We start from the raw sequence: 22499 nt of genomic DNA, 5'->3' as shown, positions 1-22499 counted from the left end.
GGTGGTGTGCTGCAGCTTTTTCGGCCACTTCCTCAGACTTCGGCTGATTGGCAGAGTGATGTCAGCTGAGACAGACACATGTGCTTAGCAAGACATGATGTTTGGAGGGACTATAAAAATGACTTCACGGGCAGTGGAGGAAGCCGAGCCTAGCTGCCGTATAGAGCTCGATGTGCAATGTTTGTTTGTCTCTGGTCTTCACTGATCTTTGACTCCAAGAGAGGCACAACCAAGAACAACTCCTGGTCTCTGCCTATCCCTCCTGCTACTGACTCATGTGGAAGCTGAGACCTGGCTGTCTCTGCTAGGTCTACACAGCTGCTGACTCTGATTTGCTATCCTGACTATCAAACTAGACTGCTGGTGTATCTGTGAAGGATCTGCGAGTGGATTGAGCTGCCACTGCTGACCTGTGACCTGAACTGTTGGTTTCCAGACAACACAGATGGGAGTTGCTCCAAAGAACCTTTCTAAACAGGCCCACTTTCTCCCACTACCTCTGATGGGTGGTAGGCTACAAGAGAGGTTAAAGTGTTTAAGGACCTTCATTGAAAATAGGTTTAGAAAAAATTAAAGTTATAATAGGTAGATAGATAGGGGATTTATTGGAATAACTTATGAGCTGCAGTCTAGCCAGACCAACAATGATCAGCTGTGAATGGAAAGTCCAAGAATCCAGTAGCTGCTCAGTCCCACATGGCTGGATGTCTCAGCCGGCCTTTTGTATAAGCTGAGTCCTGAAGAAGTAGGCTTTAATGCCAGTGGAAGGATGGCTGTGCTAGCAAGACAAGGGCAAGCAGGCAAAGAGTGGCAGCTTCCTTCTAAGTCCTTACATAGACTTCCAGCAGAAGGTATGGCCCATATTTAAAGGTACATCTTCCTACATCAAGATCTGAATTAAAGGTATGTCTTTCTAACTCAAGATGTAAATTAAAGGCCTATGTCCTTCAGTCTTAAGATCCTGGTCCCCCTAACTTGAAAGTATGGACTACAAGTGTACTCACCTACTTCAAACCAAACAGAAAATCTTGCCTTTTCCGTCTTGTAGTTCATTCTAGATATAGTCAATTTGACAACTAACTATCATCACAGTTACTATTGCCATGGTGCCTTGACCAAAACAAACTTGGGAAGGAAAGGTTTATTCCAGCTTAACACTCAGGGAAGGAAGGATCTGAAGTAGAGGCTATGGAGGGGTGCTGCTTGCTGTCTTTCTCCCCATGGCTTGCAGAGCCTGCTTTCTTAGACAACCCAAGACTACCTGCCCATGGGTGGCATCACACACACACAGATGGCCTGTGCTCTCCCAAACCAGTGATTAAGAAAAACGTCTGACGGACTACTCTATAGGACAATCTCAGGTGTTTTCTAGGTTTCAAATCCCTCTTCTGAAGTAACTCAAGCTTGTGTCGGGTTAAAACCAGGAGTGTTATTTGTTTTAAAGCCATAAAATTTTTGCAGAGTTTTCTAATTTTACCTAAAAACTGAGATGGTATACTTCCCTGTCCCCTACCTCACCAACACATTCAGCATCTCCTACAGAGTAGTACATTTCTTCCACTTGATAAAAACCTTCACCCAACCTTATCCTATGAGGGCCAGTTTGTAAGATTCCCTTTTGGTACTGTACCTTCTGTGGGTTTGGACACATACACTGGCTCATCTCCACTGTTCCAGTACCACATGGAAGAGCTGTGGTCTGTCTACCCGTTCTCCTCCCTCCTCAACCCTCAGCAGCTACTGCTCTTTTTAAAACTTATGTGTAGAAATATCTTTCCTGCATAACTGTATGTGTAACACATATGTGTCTATTACCTGCAGAGGGCAGAAAATAGAGCTGGAGTCCCTGGAACTGGAGTTCTCAATGGTTGTAAACCATATGGATACAGGGAATCGAATCTACCCCAGGTCCCCCACAAGAGCAACAAGTCCTTCTGGCTCCATCCCCTCACTGTTCTTTTTCCGTCTTCAGTTTTACCCATTCCAAAATGTCACTGAAATCTCGGCATGCAGATTCTTCACACTAGCTCCTTTTATGTAGTGACAGATGCTAAAGATTGCTCTATTCTCTTTCCATGGCTTAATAGCTTCTTTTCCGTGCTGAATAATAGCTCTACTGTCTGGACATACAAGTTTATCCACTCACCTATTTAAAGGCATCCTGATTGCTTCCAGGCTTTGGCAATGTGAGGAAATGGTCAAATGAATGTACGAGTTTTGTGCAGACATATTCTCAGTTCCTTTTAGTAAATAAACCACAAAGCGTGTGATTATGTGGTCTGAGGGTAAGGTTGTATTTAGTTTCCTAAGACACTACTGAGAAGTCTTCCCACTAGCAATGAAGGAGAGTTCTGTTGTCACCAGCCTTTGGTAGTGTTGGCAGTCCAAATCCTGGCCATTGCAGCCAGTGTGTAGTGCTGCTGACTTCCTGTGCACCCCTGGGACATGTATGATGTGGACTGTCACTGCATGCACTTATTTGACACCTGCCACCTCTTTGGTGATCTAGCTGGATCTTTGGCTCGTTTTTAAATTAACTTGTCATTTTGTTGAACTTTAAGACTTCTTTGTGTATTTTAGGTAACAGTCCTTTCTCGGATGAATCTTTTGCAAACGTTTTTCCCTGGTCTGCCAACTCTATCTCTTCTTCACCTCTTTAAAACATATTTTTTACATCTTCTGTGTAACCCAAGCTGGCTTCCCACACAAACCCTCCGGTCTCAGCTGCTGAGAGCTGCCATTACAAATGTTTGCACCACAATCAGACTTTTGTGATCCTGTGTGATTTTCTGTTTTTGTATTCCTGTCTATTGGAGACCCCACAGACATCTCTGAAGCTCCATCCATGTCTGAAGCCAACAAGTGCTCACAGCACAGCTCACTGCTGTACATGGGCCTCCTGTCACTCATTCTCATGTTTGCTTAGATTCGCTGTCTGTCAACAAATGTGGGAAGGCCTGGGTAAGTCCACCTTCTGCCTCACCGCAGCCTTTCTTGTTCCCTACTGTACGAGTTGCTTTTAAGTTTTCAGTGACTCTTTTTTCCTGTTTCTGACAGGGTTTCACAAAGCACACAACGTTTTAAACAAATTTACTTCATAAAAAAGGCAAAAGAGAACATAATTAATATATATTAATATATAATACATACAATATATGCACTAAAAGCACATTTCTATAAATCTGAGGGTCATCAGAATGAATAAGATGTGAAGACGAAGCTCGGATACAGAAAACACTAAACTCAGAGACCACATCACACCAGAAAGGCTCTTAACAACTAGTTTATTTTAAAATAGACAAACTATTATAGAAAATAGGAACATAGCAATCTGAATGTATAGTTTTAACCGGTACAAAAACAAAACCAATAGTGCAGGGTCTGCAGTTTTAAGAAATCTCAATACAGGATCTCTGAAAATTCCTATGATTCTGTCACTAACTGTAAATTGAACCTATTAGCAAAAGACCTAGAAGTATGGTAAGCCCTTGACCTAAAACCTAACTAAAGTGTGTGATGATCATGCAAAACTTAATGAAGAAATGGGGGAAGCTGTCTCTTGCTTTTGTTATCGTGATAACTATCAATCTAGTAAAACTGAAACTAAATTGAGGACAAAATAGAAATTTGTTTTCTAACAAGACCGGATTTCTTTTCCAAAAATATGGAGTTTAGAAAAAGTGATTTTCTTAAATGCTAGCTGATGCTACCTTAAATATCACCTATTTTAAATTATACCATCTCTAAATAAGTTAATCCCACAAGATAATTTAAACACACCTTTCGGTGGAGGGTGAAGGGAGTGCCTCTTTTTTCAATGCAGTTATTTTAGTCTGAAGCTTCTGCACAGCTGGACTAGAAATGGTGTGGCTTTGAAGAAGCCAGTGTCATTAAACCAGATAGGCTTAAAAAAAATAGATACTTGCCAGTTCAAAAGACCCTGGAAGACATGTACTATTCCAGAGAGAACACAAACATCCCAGATGTAGAAGAGCAGAGTAAACTGTTGAGATGTAATTAGACACTTCTATGAGGAAAAAAAAAAAAAAAAAAAAAACAAACCAAAACAAAGGCTCCTACAGTTAACAGTCTGCTTGTAGAACACAATTAATTTGTATCTTGATTCTTCAGGACCCAGAAACATTAGAAAGTGCACTTGGGTTGTACTGTATTAGGGTCCTCTGAAGCACAGTTGTGGCCAAACTTGACTTTCAAGTACTATATGGGTACTTACAAATTCAGTGATCTGAATAATTAAAAGAAAAACACCTGTAGTATTATCAATAGTCTTCAGTTTAAAGTATGAGTTGGATGAACAAAAGAATGGGTTCTTAGAAGGTCTGAGGTATGGAATCTGCGTCAGTAGTAAGACAGTATCATATGTTTATACTTTTTTTGCTTCTATTTCAAAGGTAAAATGTGTGAAACAAACAGGGCACATTAGATTCTAATAGTAAAATAAGTCCAATGTGTAGAAATTAGTACTTTCCCCAGTTTGTAGCAATCTGTTTCAGTAGAAGATTCCAGATAATTTGGTTGAATGTGGACAGTCAATTAACTTGCATTTGGAAGACAAGACACATTTTTTAAGGGTATTCATGTTAAATTAAAAAAATACATATAAATTAAAAAAACCAAGAGCAAACATCACACATGTGCCACAAGGAAAGGCAAAGTAGTCAGCCAGATGTAAGGGAGTTGTTAGGACCCCCTCCAGAGGCAGCCTCACTTCTGAGGGCAGCAGGCTCATGTTGGAAATGCAAACAATCTGCTTTCATATTTTAAATGGCATGATCTGCACAAGATTCTCAATCCTGTGTACTATCAATTCTATACCATTGATTACAACATTGAAGTGGCTTACGAATCACCCACACAAATATTCAGCTTGTCCTGCACATTTTATATCTATAACATGAGCAGAACCTGGGAACTCGTCACATCTATGAGACATGAGTCAGGTGTCCCCAGGGCCCACTGTGTCCAGGTCCTGAGGTCATCACTTTCCCTCCTTGTTTGAGATGTCCATGCTATCGTTCATCCTCTGCTTTTGCATTCGTGTTCGAGTAGAAGCTGGAAGAGCAACAAGGAATATTAATAGCGCTGGGGATGCTGGGTAAGTGGGCCAGGGGCTACCTATCATGACCTGCTTAGTTTTTTGGTCTTGTGGGATGGGGTGGGGAGAGCACACAAAACTTTAAAAGATAAAATAGAAGTGCATTAATTCATAGAACTAGTATTTTAAGTGGTTAACATATTTAATTTTGGTTCAAACAACACACTTAAGGGAAAAGGGGCTTTAGAAGGTGGTCAGAAGAAGTCCAGTTCTGCTGTGTGCTTCCTATGGCAGCTAGCATGCATGTCCTAAATACTTCTGCCTTTTCTAAGGCTCTTTCTCTGCCTGTAATTGGACCCTGCAGCAGCTGCACCTACTACCACAGCCGTGCCTAAGACAACCTCAGCACCTGAGCACTTAGCAAATCATGCTGCCTCCCATCTGCCTAAGTTTTTATACTTTCACAATAGTTTAGGGTAAAATGTAATCTGTCATAATATGCCAAAAATAACATTCATTTTATTGATTTATTGTATATATACAGTCTCTGTCTGTTGCAGTGCTGAGGATCTCAGTCCCAACCCCTCACCCCACTATTCCAAATTGCTGTCACACTGATAGACCTGATCCTAATTTCCGAGAATCTGATTTCCAGTCATGAAAACCTCTTTTGAAAATGTCTGGAAGCCTGGAGACTAAGGCAGTTTAGCAAGCCCCTTGGGCGTGCTCTGTGGGTGGCCCTATGGAAAAGGAAGAGGACACAAAGGTGGGAATGAAATTTAGGGGACGAGCCTGGGAGAAGTGGGAAGGTGGGCAGTGCGGGGAGGGCATCATCAAATTATATTGTATACATGTATGAAACTTCAAAAAATAACATTTTAAAGTACAGATCAACAGCCTTAAGACTATTCAAAGTGTGCTTTGTAGAACACACAGTCTACCAATGTGTGAGGTAAACTGGATACAACTGTGTGAACTACTTTTTAAATGCATAAATAACTCTGCTACTTGAAAGAATAACATGGTTTCTTTCAGAGTAAGAAGGCTTTCTTCAGTGAAATCAACTACTTCTTCCCTGTTGGCAAAGTGAGAGAGTGAGAACTTACTCATTTCGGCCAGTTTCTGTTGGAATTTGGACTCTGCTGGGAGATGTTTACTGCAGATTGGGGGAGAAAAAAACACATTTTAAAAGCATGCATGCAACTCCTAGCAACTGTTGTTTTCAACGACATTTTATGCTATTATTTTGGTTTAATTTCAAAAGCTTCTAAGTGATCTAAAAAAAGACGTTACAAATTTATGATCTTATACATTTTTAGTGGTTCTTCTAAAGCACAATTTAGTATTTCTCAAGAGTAAGATTTTTTTAATTTAATGTTAAAACTAACAAATTTGTATCAATAGCTATGTAAGTCCATGTTTAGACTTCTAGTATCTAAGTCATCATGAATTTCACAGAAGGCAGCTCCGCATGGTGCTTTCCACTGTACCACTTTATACTTAGTAGGTTGTTTTCTCTTGTGTTTCCAGACAAGGTCTCACTATGTAGCTCTGTCTGCTTTGACCTCCCAGAGATTGTCCTCCTCGGCCTCCCCAGTGTTGGGATTAAAGGCATGGGCCACATCTCTTCTCTTTACTTGTTCTCATGGTGCACAACTGGCAGAAGGTCTGAGGGACTCAGGGCAGTGCTGACATGGGCTCTGTGCCCTGCTTAGCTACTGGAGCATCTCCATGGTTCCTACCTCCCATCTGCTTCATCGGATCCCTCGATGTCGAAGCGCAGCTTCTTCAGTGGTTTGGGAGGGTTGCCACCCTCAGCACTTCTTTTGAGCACTCTGTCACTATTGCACACCATCTGGTTTATTTTCTGGAACTTCTCAGATGTCTATAAATTACAGAGTTCTTATTTTAAACCATAAATAGCAACAGTTTGAAGTTAGCAGCTACAAATTTTGAGATAAACCAAAAGTTAGGCAGAAGTAATATCTTCATTTTAATTCTCAGCCTTTCTGGACTAAACGACAGATTTAACAACAATTAGCATAACGACGCCAATTCTGCCTTCATTAACCCTTCCTCCTGAGTCCTCCTCTTTCCCAAGCAGCTCTGGTTCTCTGTATCCCCAGTGCTGTCAAGCACTAAGCTTATGTCCTTGCTGGGATTCAACATATAAAACCAGGGCTTCTTCACAGAAGCAGTAAAGATGGATCAGATTTCTAGAACTAAAATTAAAACAAAACAAAAACTTAAAAAAAAAGTTTTGATTTAGAGGATTACACAGCAAGAGGGAAGGCCACAAGGAACTAATTAACTTCCCGAGTGGTGTGTTGACATGTCAGATGTTGATATATTATAAACCATCACTGATAATGGCATTTGTTAAAATGTTGCTAATTTATAAGGGTTTTTACTTAAATATTCAAAGACTTCACAATTTTAGTCCAGGCAATATTACTAGACATGTGACCCTGTTAAGATATGCCAGAACAGGCACACCACCTGATCTCACCCAGTAGATAAGCATGTGGAAACAGTCTGTCTCTTGGCTTCCATTTCAAGACTGTCTCAGGCATGCATATTACATGTTACTTGAGCCAACAAGTGAAGTCAAACTTTGAGATAGAGGTTAAACATGATCTGATTGGTGCATCAGATAGGATCAGCTTCATCGAATGAAAATATATCTAGAGTACATATTCAACATGACAGAAGCTAAGTGTCATGGCCTTATTAATATGTGGATGTGTAGATATCTTCTCCATTGTTTTACAGGCTGTAGTAAGCGAAAAGTTTGATGACCTGTTAGACACCTGACTTGCTTAAGGTGTACCTGCATGACCCACAGCTCCTTTGTGAAGCCCAGCAGCTACAGCCCACCTTGAGTCAGATGTCACAGCACTGAGTATAAAATGAACTTTTACATTTAGCATCAAAACTTCAAATAACTGCTACAGCAGCAGTTTTCAACCTGTGGGTCAAGACCCCTTTGGCAAAACTCTATCTCCAAAATTATTTATTATAATTTACAACAGTATCAAAATTACAATACAACGTTAAATAAAAATAATGTTATTGTTGGGATCACCACACTACGAGGAACTGTAGTAAAGGGCTGCAATATTAGGAGGGTTCAGAACCACTAGAGTGTGCTTTCATGTGAGTATACAACTGTTCTTTCTTTCTCCTCTCTTCCTTGGTTTCTCTTTTCTTTCTCTCTTTTGTTTTCCCCTAAAACATTTATGCTATATAGCCCATGCTGGCCTACAAATCACCACGTAGCCCAGGCTTGTCACAAACTTTTTAATTATTTTTTTCTCTTTTTGAAACTAGATGTTGTTCATTCGATATATTTTGATCACAGTTTCCCCTCCTTCAACTTCTGAGATTCCTTCCATTTTCTCTCCCACTAGAATTTATACCCTTTTCTGTCTCTTGTTAGAAAACAGGCACCTAAATAATAATAATAATAAATAAAATATGACAAAACAAATAAACAGAAGAAAAAGAGCTAAAGAAAAAGCACAAGGTGCACATATAGAGGTAGGGACACAGGTTTGTATACATAAGAATCCCCTAAACACACAAAACCAAAAGCTGTAATATATACACAAAGAAAAGAAAGCCCTATGAGACAAAAAGGAACTCCCACGATGCCACTAAGTTTGTTTTGTGTAAATTATTTACTGCTGGGCATGGGACTGGCCCTTCTGTGTATTTTGTATCCTTAGACAGACTCCATTAGAGAGAACTGATTTCTCATTTTCAAGTAGTCACAAATTCTTGATCTTCCTACCTCAGTCTCCTGAAATTACAGATATAAACCACTGTGCTTGGCTCATTATGAAGCCAATTATTTAAAAACAATTACATTTACTACTGTTATAAATGTGTGCATGATGCGTGTCAATGTAAACATGTGTACCATGGTGCACATGCCAACATCAGAGGACAAACTGTAGGAGTCAGTTTTCTCCTGCTACCTTTCATGTGGGTTCTTGGGATCAAACTCAGGCCACTGGGCTTATGCAGCAAGTGCCTTTACCCTCTGCACCATCGCCCTACCTCAGTTCCTTCTTTGTCAGAGAAAGACTAGCATGAGAGGAAGCAGAAGGGAATGGGGGTGAGTCAGTACATGAGCGAGTGTTAGAGCGGTGTGTGGAAGGAGGCCAGTGCTCGAGCCATGCTGCTGACACTCTGGTGCTTCATTTCAGAGTGTCATCTCAAACCATAAGTTACTGGGTTTCAAAACTTCTGTAAACATTCAAGTGAGATTATATACATACATGTGGTATCATAGAAAGATATGTGGCCTTTGTCTTCTGTTTCTGCTCCTAAAACCCTTGGAACTTCCCAAGTGATAAGTAAGATAGGGTCATCTTTTGTTCTAATAGAGACTCCTGATAAGCCCCAAGATAGTAACAGCATGGGGTCAGAATATCAGAAAGACAAGCCATGGTTAGAAGCTGGAAATTTTCAACCACAGTTCTTAACCTTCAGGGTGGGGAAAGTGGGCAGACATTTAGTTAATCAACTATTTGTGCAAAATAAGATCCTTTAGCATTAGGCTCAGGAGAACTCTGGAGTTTCTGACTCCATAGGAACAGGTTAACCCTCGTGGACATCATCCCTGTGTGGTTTTTCATCTGGCTGCTCATCTCTATCTTTTGTAATAAACTGCTAATGGTCAGTAAACCATTTTCCAGATTTGGGAACATTCTAGCAAATGGTCAAACTGGACAGGAAAGATATTACAGGGATTCTCTGACTATTGGCCAATTTGGTTAGAAAATTGGTATAACCCAGGAACTTGCCACCAGACTGGTACCTGGGAGAAGTTAATGACCTGTGGGATCCAAAGACTAGTGAGTAATCAATGAGCCAAACTGAACTGGATGACACCAGCTATGCATACAGTGTTGGAGAATACATGCTTCACTGCAGGAGTACTGTGAGCATAAAAACACTTTATGTGTGCATATAAATGACTATTTACATGTATATTATAATCTCAGAGAAATGTTTAGAAAAAACTTGGAAGTTTCCCAATTATGAATATTATTCAAAGTTAAACCTGATTTGAGATGGCCTAAAGGACCTATCTAGGCAATAGAGCCTTTAAACGCCAATTATAAAAATCTTCTATTTCTTTTTTAGCTGCAATATAAATCACTGATGTCTGTACAAGATGTTCAACAACAGAACCCTAACTAAAGGATGGTGCAGGGCCCACAGCACTGGCATCATACCGTCCAGTATATGTTACATAACATTTCATGACACCGTTTTCATATAAAAAATACTCACCCCAAATGATTCACCAATTGAGACCAAGATTCTGTCAAGTTAAGATAAAATGTGAGTTAGTTGTGAGAACCAGACACAGACTGTGCAGATGTGCCGAGATGAACATAGGTACATCAACCACCACAAACCAAAGGCTCCCTGTCCCTACGACCACTGACACCTGACACCCATCAGCGGATTGCTGTAGTAGTGCTGGTGTGATTAAAACAGAACTGGTAAGAGGAGTTTTGCTTGTTTAAGTGCCGAGAATCAAACCCAAAGTCTCAGATATGCTAGTCATGCATTCTACAACCCCAGCTCTCCTAGACTTGCAACAAGACCTCTGTGTTCAAACATAATTTTGCCATGGCCCACATTTAAAGAGGATTTTTAGAGAAATTTAAGATTGTCTTTACTTAGTTCTTCATAAATCAACAAATGTAACTTTATTCTAATTTAAGTTACATTCAATACAAACTTACAGGCCGATAAATAATTCAAATCGAAAAGACCAATAAGATGGCTCAGCATGTAAAAGCACTTGTGACTGCCTGATCACTTGGGTTTAGTCCCTGAAATTCATGGCAGGAGAAAATGACTCCAGCAAGTTGTGCTCTAACCCCACATGTTCACAGTAGCATGCATGGCCCCACGTAGATAAAATATAAAACAAAACAACAGTAAAAGAAAAAAAAAAAAGGTCCGGTGAGATGGCTTAGCAAATACAGGCAACCGCTACACACACCTGGCAACCTGGGTTCCTTCCATCGCTGAAACCCACATAAAGGTGTACAGAGAGAACAGACTCTACAAAGCTATTCTCTGACCTTCACATGTGTGCCAAGGCATGCAAGCCCCACTCACCCCAATAAATGTAATTTATAATGTATGCTTATAACATAGTAACCAGATTTTAATTAGGATTTATATTGGTGCTATGATATGTATCCTATAATCAAAGATACTTATTCCATTTCAACCACATTACAGGAAGTTGAAACAAGAGTCTTGTACTACATCCCAAACCTTCTTTGACCTTTTAGTTTAAGACAGGATCTCACTGAGTTGCCCAGCAGGCCTTGAGTTTGTGATTCTCTGGCTTTAGCCTCCTAAGCAGCTAAGATTACAGGTCTATGTTACCAGACTTATAATTTATACTTTTGATAGTTACGTTGAAAAAGTATTTCTATATGTAGCTCAATAAAGAACTAGTGGCTATGTAGTTTTATTGCCCTCCATTTCTTTGGTAAGTAACACCCTTCCATGTATACCACGAATATGTGATTAATCAGAATACCTAAATATGCTGCATGAACAGAATGCTAAGGTCTCTAAAAACTTATTAGTGATGTGCCAGTTAGGATGTTCACGATGTGACTATTCCCCGTAGATAAAATGGACAGCAATGCATGCTGGGCATGTTGTCTCATCCCTGTACTTGGGAGACTGAAGCAGTGAATTTGAAGTTACCCTGGGATATGTATTGAAGATATAGTTTCAAAGAAAAAAAATTTAAGAATAGCAATTGGGGGGATAGGAACTTGGAAGTGGGGAGGGTAGCAATTGGGATGTAAAGAGAAAAATTAATAAATTAATGGGAAAAATAGAACTACAGAACTGATTTTGATTAAGATTAGTAAACAACCATCATTATAATCATAATAATTATCATCAGAAACTTCTTAAATATACACTGCGATGTCATGTGGCAGCATGGCACTCTGTAAATTTACTTAAGACATGGTATGTGACATCTTAGCATGTTAAAAAGTGAGCTGAGGATACCTGTACACAGATAATCAGATACAAAGAGCATCATACAAGAGGGATCTAGATACACACAAGAGCCTTCCGTCATATTTCCAGTTATGTTTTACTTAATATTTTTCTATAGCTTGAAAATTTAATCACAAGTGTGTATTATTCTAGAGTTAAATGTGCTATACAAGGATTTTCCAAAAAGCTAATAAAGCCCTTCTTCTCATTTACTTTCTTGCCTACCAGATGCAAACTGCCAGATGTACTGAAACCTTCTGATGAGATGGCATTAATTATATTAGTTAATTGGACTTGTACTTTAAAAACATCCAGCCAGTTTCAAGTAGCCCATGATAACACATAATTAGTCCAATGAAGGACTTCAAAGCCAGACACAAGATTTGTCATTGTACAGAATCTTTCATCTGAGAATTTAAAACAGCTTCATGTTTATTTTGCTTGAGCCACAGTGTTTTTCTGAAACAGAAATGTCCAGTGAAATTTAATAAATCCACCAGCAGAATTAAGAAAGGTGGATTTTCTTAACTGACAGTAATCTACATTTAGTAAGACATTTTCATTTAAAGGACATATTTCCTTGTTATTATTACTGTGTGTGTGTGTGATCTGTGTTTGTGAATGTGAGCAAGCATCTCAAAGTCAGAGATCAACTTTTGGAAGTTGGCGCTCTAATTCATCAAGGAGTCAAACTCAAGTCATTAGTTTTGTGTGGCAAGTACTTTTATAAGTGGTACATATTGCCAGCCCTGATGACTCCATTTTTATAATAAGCAAAATACTAAGATCCATAGAGTTTACAGTAAATTTTGGATAAAGATTCTGGGTGTGATGGCATACACCTTTAATCCCAGCAATCAGGAGGTAGAAGCAGGTGGATCTCTGAATATGTACTTAGCAAATTTTTGGTAAACCAAGGGCCACATGGTGAGACCCTGTTTAAAACAAACAAACAAACAAACACCGTGTTGATGGCTTATAAAACTATTAGTGTTCTGAGGCACATGTGAACATTGGTTCTCAAACTACACACAGAGGAGAGCTCAGCAGCTGGGCGACCGCAGGTGACAGACCAGCCCATCCAGGCCACACCTGGTCTCTGCTCCCCAACTCCTTTCACACATTCACCTAGTGCACATAAAGAACCCACACATCAACAGCCATCCCGTAGTTCAATGTTTTCAGCATTCCCTTAAAAAGGAAACACCAACCTTGATCGTGGAGTCATTTTTGTGGGTGTTGGCAGACCTTCTGAAATTTTATAAGGACTCTTTAGGGGTGATATATAGATGTTACCTCCAGGAATCCGCAAGGGTGAACTAGAGAACTTGTAAGGGCTTCGAGGAATGTGAGGTATTGGTGACAAGGTAGGAGGCTAGACCCAAAACAAAAGGGAAAAAGATCATTGAGCTAATGTTTTGGAGGAACCCATTACTTGGTCATTAGATTTCTCCAATTAAAGAATGTTTTCAACATACCCTGGTGGAGGCATACTGTAAAATATTTGTTTTTAGTCTTTGCATGAAAACTGAGTTATAGAATACTATAATGGAATCAAACTCCTCTTCTCTGATCAAAACACGTTTAAAGGTCTGAGGGGAAAAAAACATGTTAAATAAATTTAAGAACTTGCCTTTTAAAATAGTTGTACATACTTTTATAAAAAACGTATTTTATACCAAAAACAATAGTCTACAAAGGCTCCCTTAGACTGAAATTATAGATACCCTATTTAAAGTGAAATGTAACCAAAGTAATCCAGAGAAGGGGCCTGGCAGCCACAGACAGAATGCTGGCCATTCTACAAGGGATTTAGGCTGTGCTAACCCTAACCCTAACCATCACCACCACGCAGACAACATTCGCAGGTCTGTGGCAGCCTTCAACCCCCAGTCTACAGGGTTTAGACCATTACACCACGCTCTTGCAGGAAGCAGACATTTCATAAGCTGATTTTATTTTTATAAGCAGGGTCTAGCTAGGCAACTTCATACTTGTGATGTCTTCTTCCCACTTATCATTCTACATAGGAATTGTAGATATGGGGCACCAGGTCCAACTTGTGTAAATGTTAATTAAATAAAACTAAAGAAATTTTATGAAGTGTCTTTGTTAAACAATCTATATAACTAATTTAGAAAATAATTCCAAATACATGAGTAATATCAAACTGGTTTGTATCACTCTCCAAAAATACAATTATAAACTGAAACAATAACCCAGAATTCAGTGCTGCACTCTGGGATAGTGTGAAGTGTGTGTCAGACTAAGTATGTTCTACCATGATAGCATCTCTGTAGGAGAGGAAACTAGAGACACCAAATGGGCTTGCACTGGGAAATGTTATTATGTCTTTATAAGGATTCACTTACAGTATCTTCTCCTGTGGAAAAACAAACCTAATATATTATGTCAAAGTTTATTTGAAATATCCCAGTTATTATTATATATAAATATAATATTATTTATTTACAGCAAATATGGATTTAGATTTCATAGTTTGCCATAGTTTTATAATTACACTTCAGCTACAAATAATTAGCCAACATTATAAAATTAAACAAGAATATATATGAATACTGATTTATTTTTCAAAGTCTTACCATGAGAGACTACCTACCTCCTGGGCAGCATGAGGAAGGTCCTTGTATGCAGTTACGATAATTTTGAATTTAAGGTCGATGTTCTTCACCTTGCAGATGCCATACATAGAACACATCATAATCTAACAAGTAAATGAAAGATGCATGAAGGACTTTACTATGTCATCTTGCTTTTTAAGTAGTATCAAAAGAAAACACTTTAATTTCTTCTGAGTTTTCCCCTTATTCTAAGCTGTTTAAAGGCCCATGTAAAGTGTTTAACCAAAACATTTGTATTCACAGAACAAAATGCAAGCAGTTAACTCAATTAACCCTGACTGACTACCAAGTCTGTAAGTTACCCTGACCTTGGTTCTAGCTCTTTAGTTTGTAGCTAAAGTGCTGAAACTAGAACAAGCTAATACATGATTGGTGCTTTAAGGTTGCATGGAAAGTTTCAACCTATCAAATAAAGTGACATGTAATAATCTGGGAGTAAGACAGTACTGCTGACAGAGACCCGACAGTGCTAACAGCGTTGTGATTCATGTTCTGAATGTAGAGTGGATCCATTTTGTTGTTCAATAATTAGAAGGTATCCTTAGGATAAATGGATTTTCTATATGGTATCTTTCAATAAGACAATATTTAAAATACAAAACTAAGATTTGAAAATGAGTCTTTGGAGCCTTAAATATCAATTTTTAAAACGTGTATGAAGTCTTCTGGCCTAATTCAAGTGTTCATCATTTCTGTGACATTTTTGCTTCCATATACTCTAACCAAAGACTCCCCTCCCCATGCGCTGCTCAGTGTCTGATGACTGAGGTTCACACCGAGAATGCCATTTATAAGGCAGTATACTAATTGGTATTTTTCTTCTACTTTAAAATCTTAAAGCATCACTCATAAAATTCTGAATTGCAAAAAAATATTTTTCTAGGAATCCAGATTTCTCTTTAATAGGAAGTGATAACAACATAAAATAGTAAATATCTATTTAAAAATACAATGTACTGCAACTTATATATCCAAATATATGTAAGTTATAATAATTTTTGCTTAAATTATCATTCTTGTTGGGAACATTACCAATCTCGCTGAAGTAAGAGGATTATATGAGAATATTATGAAAAATTATGTACCAATAAGATAACTAAGAGGAAACGTAAAAGGTCTTCAACCTATGCAGAATGACAACACTAACTAAAAAATAAAGAAGCTAACTGAATTATTAAACAGTCAATGTTCACAAACAAAAGCCCATATCTATGGGATCTCATTGATGAATTCAGCAAAATGTCAAGAAAATTTCAAAAAAAAAAAAAAAAAAGCTCAATATCAATTCTTCAAAAATTAGGCATTCCCAACTAATTGTATGAAGCCAGTACTTTGCAGATACCAAAATCACACATATCAACACAAAAATGAAACAAAAATTATTTGTTTTATTATTAAAGAGAAAAGAATACATAGGAATATATTTAATAAAATAAATTTAAGACTGGTGTTCTGAAAACTATAAAACATTATTGAAAGAAATTAAAGCCTGAAAAGGTGGAAGGGCATGGCATATGTATGCACTGAAGACTTCATGTTAACATGGCGACATCCCCCAAACTGACATACTAGTCAGTGCAATTTCTTTCAAGATCTTCAGAGAAAATGACAAGCCAGTCCTAAAACTATAGAAATTTGAGTTTCAGGACAGTTAAATGTTCTTGCAAAAAGAACAAAGTAAAATTGTGTCCCTTATTTCCAAAAAAAATTAGAATGCTATAGTCACTAAGACAGTGTATTCTTACCAAAATAGCCACACAGATGAACGAAATAAAAATGAGTCTAAGAAATAAACGTGTGCATTTAAAAATGAATAGACTTTCAATAGCAGTCAACTGAGAAAATGAAGGGAAAAAAAAAACCCACACATTTCAAGAGATGGTGCAGGGGTGGGTAGAGCTCAGTGAAATGTTTGCCACAAAGTAAGAGGCCCTGGATTAACAAACAGCAAGGAGAGAGAGGAAAGTGAACACGGGGTGGGGGTTGCTGGAATAACTAGTTACTCCAGCACCAAAATGAAGCAGACACCCTCCCTGCACTCTTGCAAAACTAAGTCAAAGTGGACTGAAACTTAAAGGGAAAACTAAGTACAAAGCTCTTGGGAAAAACGAGGTCTTGATGCCTTCAAACTAGACAATGTTTTTGTTTATACATCAAAATACCAGCAACCAAAGCAAACAAAGACCAAACCAAAAAAAAAAAAAGATGACCTGAAGTTTCTCAGAGGATAAAACATTTTCAGAACATCTATCTCATAGAAAAAGTAATATATGGAACATTTTTTAAAAAATTGTTACAGCCTGGTGTGGTGGCTTGTGCCTCTAACTCCAGAAGTAAGGAGGTAGACTTAGGCCAATCTCTGAGTGTGAGGCCTGTTTGTGCACTACCATACTCAGTGAGAAAGAAGAATCTTGCTGTTTTTTTCAGAAAGGATTTTAACATACACTTCTCTAAAGATGTTCAATATCATTAGCTATCAATGTACCTGTGACCCTAGCCCCAGGATATCTAATGTTCACAGGCATTGAAACATGCATATACTCACACATAGAAACACCCACCCACCCCCATACACTTAAAAATAATAAATCTTGAAAAATAAAACAAAGTGGTAAAGACATTTTAGAAAATAACTCAGCCATTTCTCAAAAGGGTAAAGATTTATCACATGACCCAGAAATTTTACATATATATGAAAAATAAAAACTTGTCTCACAAAGCTTATATATTAATAGTCATGCTATTATTTATATTAGATCATAAAATAAACAATTTAGTTTCTAACAACGGATGAATTATAAACACAAAGTGGTATGCGACAGAAACTACCACACAGTTGAGCCTTAAAACTGTGCTCAAAGGCTGGGAGTTCAGTGGTAGAACATTTGCCTAGCATTTGCAAGGCCATGGAACTCAATACCCTATCCCATACACCTGCATGAACTCTCTCTCTCTCTCTCTCTCTCTCTCCCACCTCCTTCTCTGTCTGTCTGTCTGTCTGTCTGTCTGTCTGTCTCTCTCTCTCTCTCTCTCTCTCTCTCTTTCTCTCTCTCTCTCTCTCTCTGTCTCTCACACACACACACACACACACACTCTCACTCACTCACTCACTCACTCCCCTACACATGTACACACCCTAAACATGAAATTACATATGATTCTATTTATATAAAATGTCCCAATTAGGCAAATCTACAGAAAAAGAAAGTAGACTTATGTTGTGAAGGCTCTTAGAGACAACAGATTTTCTCTTTGGTGTGATAAAATGGTTTAAAATAAGATAGATTGTGTTAATAGCTTTACAACCCTACAAATATACTAAAACCAATGAACTACACATGTATGCTTTGACTGGTATATGAATTAGACTAATAAACTGTTATACACTCCTCTGAGTGTTGTTTTTATCTCCTTTGAGAATGGAAGCTAGGAGGGATTATTCTGTTCATAAGCCCCACTTCCCTTCCCTCTCCCTCCTTCCTGCTTTGGAGTCTATGATTCTTTTTAAATCTCTTTTTGTTACTAGGATTAGAGCATCAGTGTTTGGTTTATGACAGGCAAATGCTTCACCACTGAGCTACATCATCAGCTTTTTTATTATTTTGAGACAGGGTCTCACTAAGTGGACAGGGTGGTCTTGAACTTATCATGTAGTGCTGGCAAGTTTTCAAATTTGGGAGTCTAATAGCAGGCATATACCGTCAATCATGATTAGATAGCTGATTGGTCCGTGGTTCATGTAATTTCCAGAGTAAAATGAAAGCTAGCTTATCCCAATACAGAAAAAGTTAATGCTAAGTGGGTTATTTGGTAATTTTCAAAAAATAAATAATGTTTGTGCCATTATATAGTTATTAAAATATAACTCTAATTTGTAAGAGCTACAGCAAAAAATATAAGTGGTACCCAACAAGCAATTAATATATATCATATAATATATATAAAATGTATGAAATACACACGATATATAGTATGTATATGATATATAATATATATTACTAAACTAGTGTAGCTGTTCACTTGAATCTAATTCTTACATCAGCACACAGTTAACAATAAGCAGGGAGAAATGATGGTGAAGTGACTGACTTTCTTACCTGGTCCAAATGTCGGTCTCTCATGAGCTCATACTCATTTTGCAATGTATGCTGAAACAGAGTCCAGATGATATGCTCTAGCTCTGGGTGGTCAGACAGAAGGCGCCCACAGAGTGTATTCAGTCGGAGATATGCTAGACGGTACACTGCAGATGGAAGGGGAATGGAGCCTGTTTACTGTTCATTATCAGTTACGAGTACATTATTTTTTTAAACATTAAATGCCTTTATAATATTGTAAGTAGCATTTAAACAATAACCTAACCTCTAAGGCTATTTTCCTTGTAAATAAATGATTTCTAGTATTAGCAGTGTTACATACACGAGCCTCAATAATACTTGCTGAATCAGCTATTACATTATGAAATCAAGGCAGAAGGGAAAGGTCATATGATCTTGTGAAATTAGGCAAACAGAGTAAGATTTGCTTTGGTTCTTGTAGGGAGCCGTTTGGTAACTACTCAGCATAGATGTTGAAATTTTCCATTAATAATATTAGAGACATTATTTTCTAAATAATGGAATTGCAAGTGATTTTTTTTCCCAATCCTAAAATAAAAAATCCAAACCATGTACCTCTCTATAAATTCCAATGGAACATAAACTTGAAAACTGTAAACTGTATTGGTGCAAATGACCATGATAAAACGTTTAGAGTCCCACTACAAATACAACTTTTGAGAGAAGGTATCTGTATTTTTATACAGTTAAGCTAACAATTTATCCCCAAAGCCTATACTTGAGAAGATACTATTAAAGCATCTATAGCCTTACTGTAGATTTCTGAATGAAGCAATCTATCCCCAATTTCCTCACTTATACAACCACATATCCTAAGTATTGGAGCCACAACTCAACCTAGTTCATGAGTTCATGCTTTTGAAAATAATCTTCTACTGACCTTTTTTATAAAACAGGGAAAGGGAGGTAGATTTTAATGGCTTCTGAGTATGGAAGGCTGAGGCTGCTTGTGTCTCTGTATTTGCAGCAGAATTTACACGTGCAGTGGACGTTCTTTTCTTTGGAGATCTTATAGGAGAAAGATACCTAGATATACACAAAGGAAAGTGTTCATCTCACACCCACACCCATGAACTGTGTCTGTTACACTCTTGCACTCAGATACATTTGACCAATGTGACCTAATATTCTATACCAAATTCTACAAATCAGCCACTTAAACACAAGCTGGGAAAGCTAGTCTAACAGAAAAGATACGCTACCTTTCCAACTCCAATGTCCCTGACTTCCCTTTACTTGCGTAACTGACAACTGTAAAATCACTTAACTTGTCCTAAAACAGGTCTCCCTTGAGTTCTAGATGCAGATATCCTAGTGTGTAGTGGAGAGTACTCCTTGTACTCAAACCTTCTGTGGCTGAAACAACTCTGGATCCCTCACCTAGTCTTTCTCATCTCAAACAAATGTCACTCCATCACATCTAATGTGCTAAAGTAAAAAGCCTAGAAATGAAATTTAAAAAATTTTACAATTTGTCCAGTTCCTCAAATGTGCTGTAAATCACATCAATATAAAACCTGTTATTTTGATCTCAGAATACATTCTAGACTCTTCATTTCTATCTCTAATGTTTATCATAGACCAAGATACACGTATTCCTTATTTAAAATACTCTTTAAACTTTTCATTCCAGTTTCTTGACATTTTCTAGCCCTCACGCCCATCTGTATTTCAAATAGCCACTAGAACAGTCTCTTAATACACATTATACAGTTGCCTTTGTGTTTAAATGGTTTCCTACTACCATTATAAAATAGGAATTTAGAGAATCCAGCCCCAGTGCTGCTTCAACCTTACATTTACTACTCATACTACGATCCATCCACCCTGGGTTTCTTTCTAGTCCATAATATAGACATTTTCCCAAAGGAGAAAAATCTGTCTGGTCAGTATTCGGGTGCCTTTCAGGTATCCACTCAAAGCATGACTTCATCAGGAAAGGGAATGCCATTCATCTGTCTCTTGCTGCAGAGACTCTACACTAAACTCATGCTAATTTACTTGTTCACTGACTCCTTCCTCCAGGACGCAGTCCTAGAAGGGCGAAGAACCAGGCCATCTATCTTTACCAGTGACTGGCACTGTTGAACTAGCACTTAATAAAAAACCAGTTCCTAAATTACAGGAAAATATAAAGCTGACTTATGTGAAAATATTACCTAACAAACAAACTCGTGCATGAATACACAGGCTCTGTGAGCTAGAAATACTTTGAGTGAATGTTACCATGAAAATGGATCACAGAAAAATGGTTTACCACAGAAGGTTGTAATTCTGCACAGAACCAGGCAGAAACATGCAGCACACTTCTATGACTGGAAGTAGCTAGAGGGCTAAAAGAGCATGGTGTCGTGATCAGAAAGCTTGGGTTCATTTATGTACATCTTAAGCAGGTTCCCTTACTTCCCTCATTGTTATTTTACAGAAATTAGTCCTTATGCAGGATCTTCTACCTTACGGAGCTGGTATGAACATTTAATGAAAATATGAATCTGAAGTATTTATTGTAAATGCCCCAAATATAGGAAGTATCACTAAATGTTAGCTGTTTCTCTGTCAGCATCACCCCTTCACACTAGGGAAGTAATAGTCCACACTATGCCACACCTACGCTGTGCCGCAGCCCAAATGGCCTGATATATATTCTCTGAAAATGTTTCCTGCTTTCTGCCTGGTTCAGATACAAGTAAGTTATGGCTTTTGAGATATTTCTTCCTTTTTCCAACTCCAATTTTCCAATTTTCATGTTGAAATCCTGTCTTATCATGAAGGCCAGTCTAAAGGGGCATCATCTCTGTCATGAACAGTTCCCCATTATGCCAATGCCATGTGATTCAGCAGCTTCGTACTTCATTATTTGACCTTATGTAGGTCATGTATCTTATATTCCTAACTCTTAAAGCAAAAACAGTATCTTAAGCAAAATTCTAGTCCTACAATTTCTATATAGTGCTCCGAGTTTCCCTTATGGTCAAAGTAACTTTGTAGTTTCAATGAAAACCATAATGCATTTTACTTACATATCTGCTGCAGTGTGGTGACTCTGAAGAGGGAGGCTGAGAGAACAAGCAGTCTCAAGGTGATCGGGTCCTTCTCCATCCTTGGACTGCTTAATGAGATCAAACAAAGGTGAATCCTGGATAAAAGACAATGGCAATATGACAACATCAGCAGGTATGTTTTTTCTGAATACATATAAAGCTATGCTTTGTTGTTGCAGGATATTTGATCACACTGTGAACCTGTGATTGTGCTATTTATTGAAAAAACTTGTTCTAGTTGTGCTGTGGCTCAGCCCTTAACACACACCTTTAGTTCCTCTGGCTGGAATACATGACCTCATACACACCTTTAATCCCAAATAATGAAGGTGAAGCTAGTTTGTAGAAGAAAGCTGCCATGTTTGAAAGTGATGTCTAATTGAATGGCAGACAAAGACGAATCAGAGAAAGACTGGCAGAATGGGGTATGTCTGACTTTCAAGGGAAGGGAAAAGAAAAGGAAGCTACTAGAGGGACAAGTGCGAGCAGAGGGGGAAATTTTACTGGGAGAGTTACAGAGACAGGTAGTAGAGAGAATAAGCCAGAGGAGAGGGAGTAGGAGCCAGAAGATTGGAACACATTG

The 22499-nt window shown here is 38.2% G+C and overlaps 1 protein-coding gene across 2 annotated transcripts in view; it reads right to left on the bottom strand.

Moving 5' to 3' along the window:
* Positions 1-3267: 3267 nt before the first annotated feature.
* The window catches only part of RB1 (RB transcriptional corepressor 1), a 129964-nt gene continuing 110732 nt past the window's right edge, over positions 3268-22499 (bottom strand). The window contains exons 18-27 of one of the 2 annotated variants that reach the window (XM_080925950.1): positions 21896-22011; positions 19756-19901; positions 18855-19000; positions 14736-14840; positions 13594-13707; positions 13327-13490; positions 10361-10391; positions 6799-6941; positions 6163-6212; positions 3268-5073 (exon numbers count right to left, since the gene is read on the bottom strand). In XM_080925950.1, coding sequence (XP_080782076.1) covers positions 5000-5073; positions 6163-6212; positions 6799-6941; positions 10361-10391; positions 13327-13490; positions 13594-13707; positions 14736-14840; positions 18855-19000; positions 19756-19901; positions 21896-22011 — 1089 coding nt within the window. In that variant the 3' untranslated portion in view covers positions 3268-4999. The remainder of the gene's footprint in view (positions 5074-6162; positions 6213-6798; positions 6942-10360; positions 10392-13326; positions 13491-13593; positions 13708-14735; positions 14841-18854; positions 19001-19755; positions 19902-21895; positions 22012-22499) is intronic. The other variant, XM_080925951.1, reaches the window with a different exon arrangement.

This window comes from Micromys minutus (genome assembly GCF_963924665.1).
Source record: "Micromys minutus genome assembly, chromosome: 12".
Lineage (NCBI taxonomy): Eukaryota > Metazoa > Chordata > Mammalia > Rodentia > Muridae > Micromys > Micromys minutus.
This window is presented reverse-complemented; position numbering and strand designations above follow the sequence as displayed.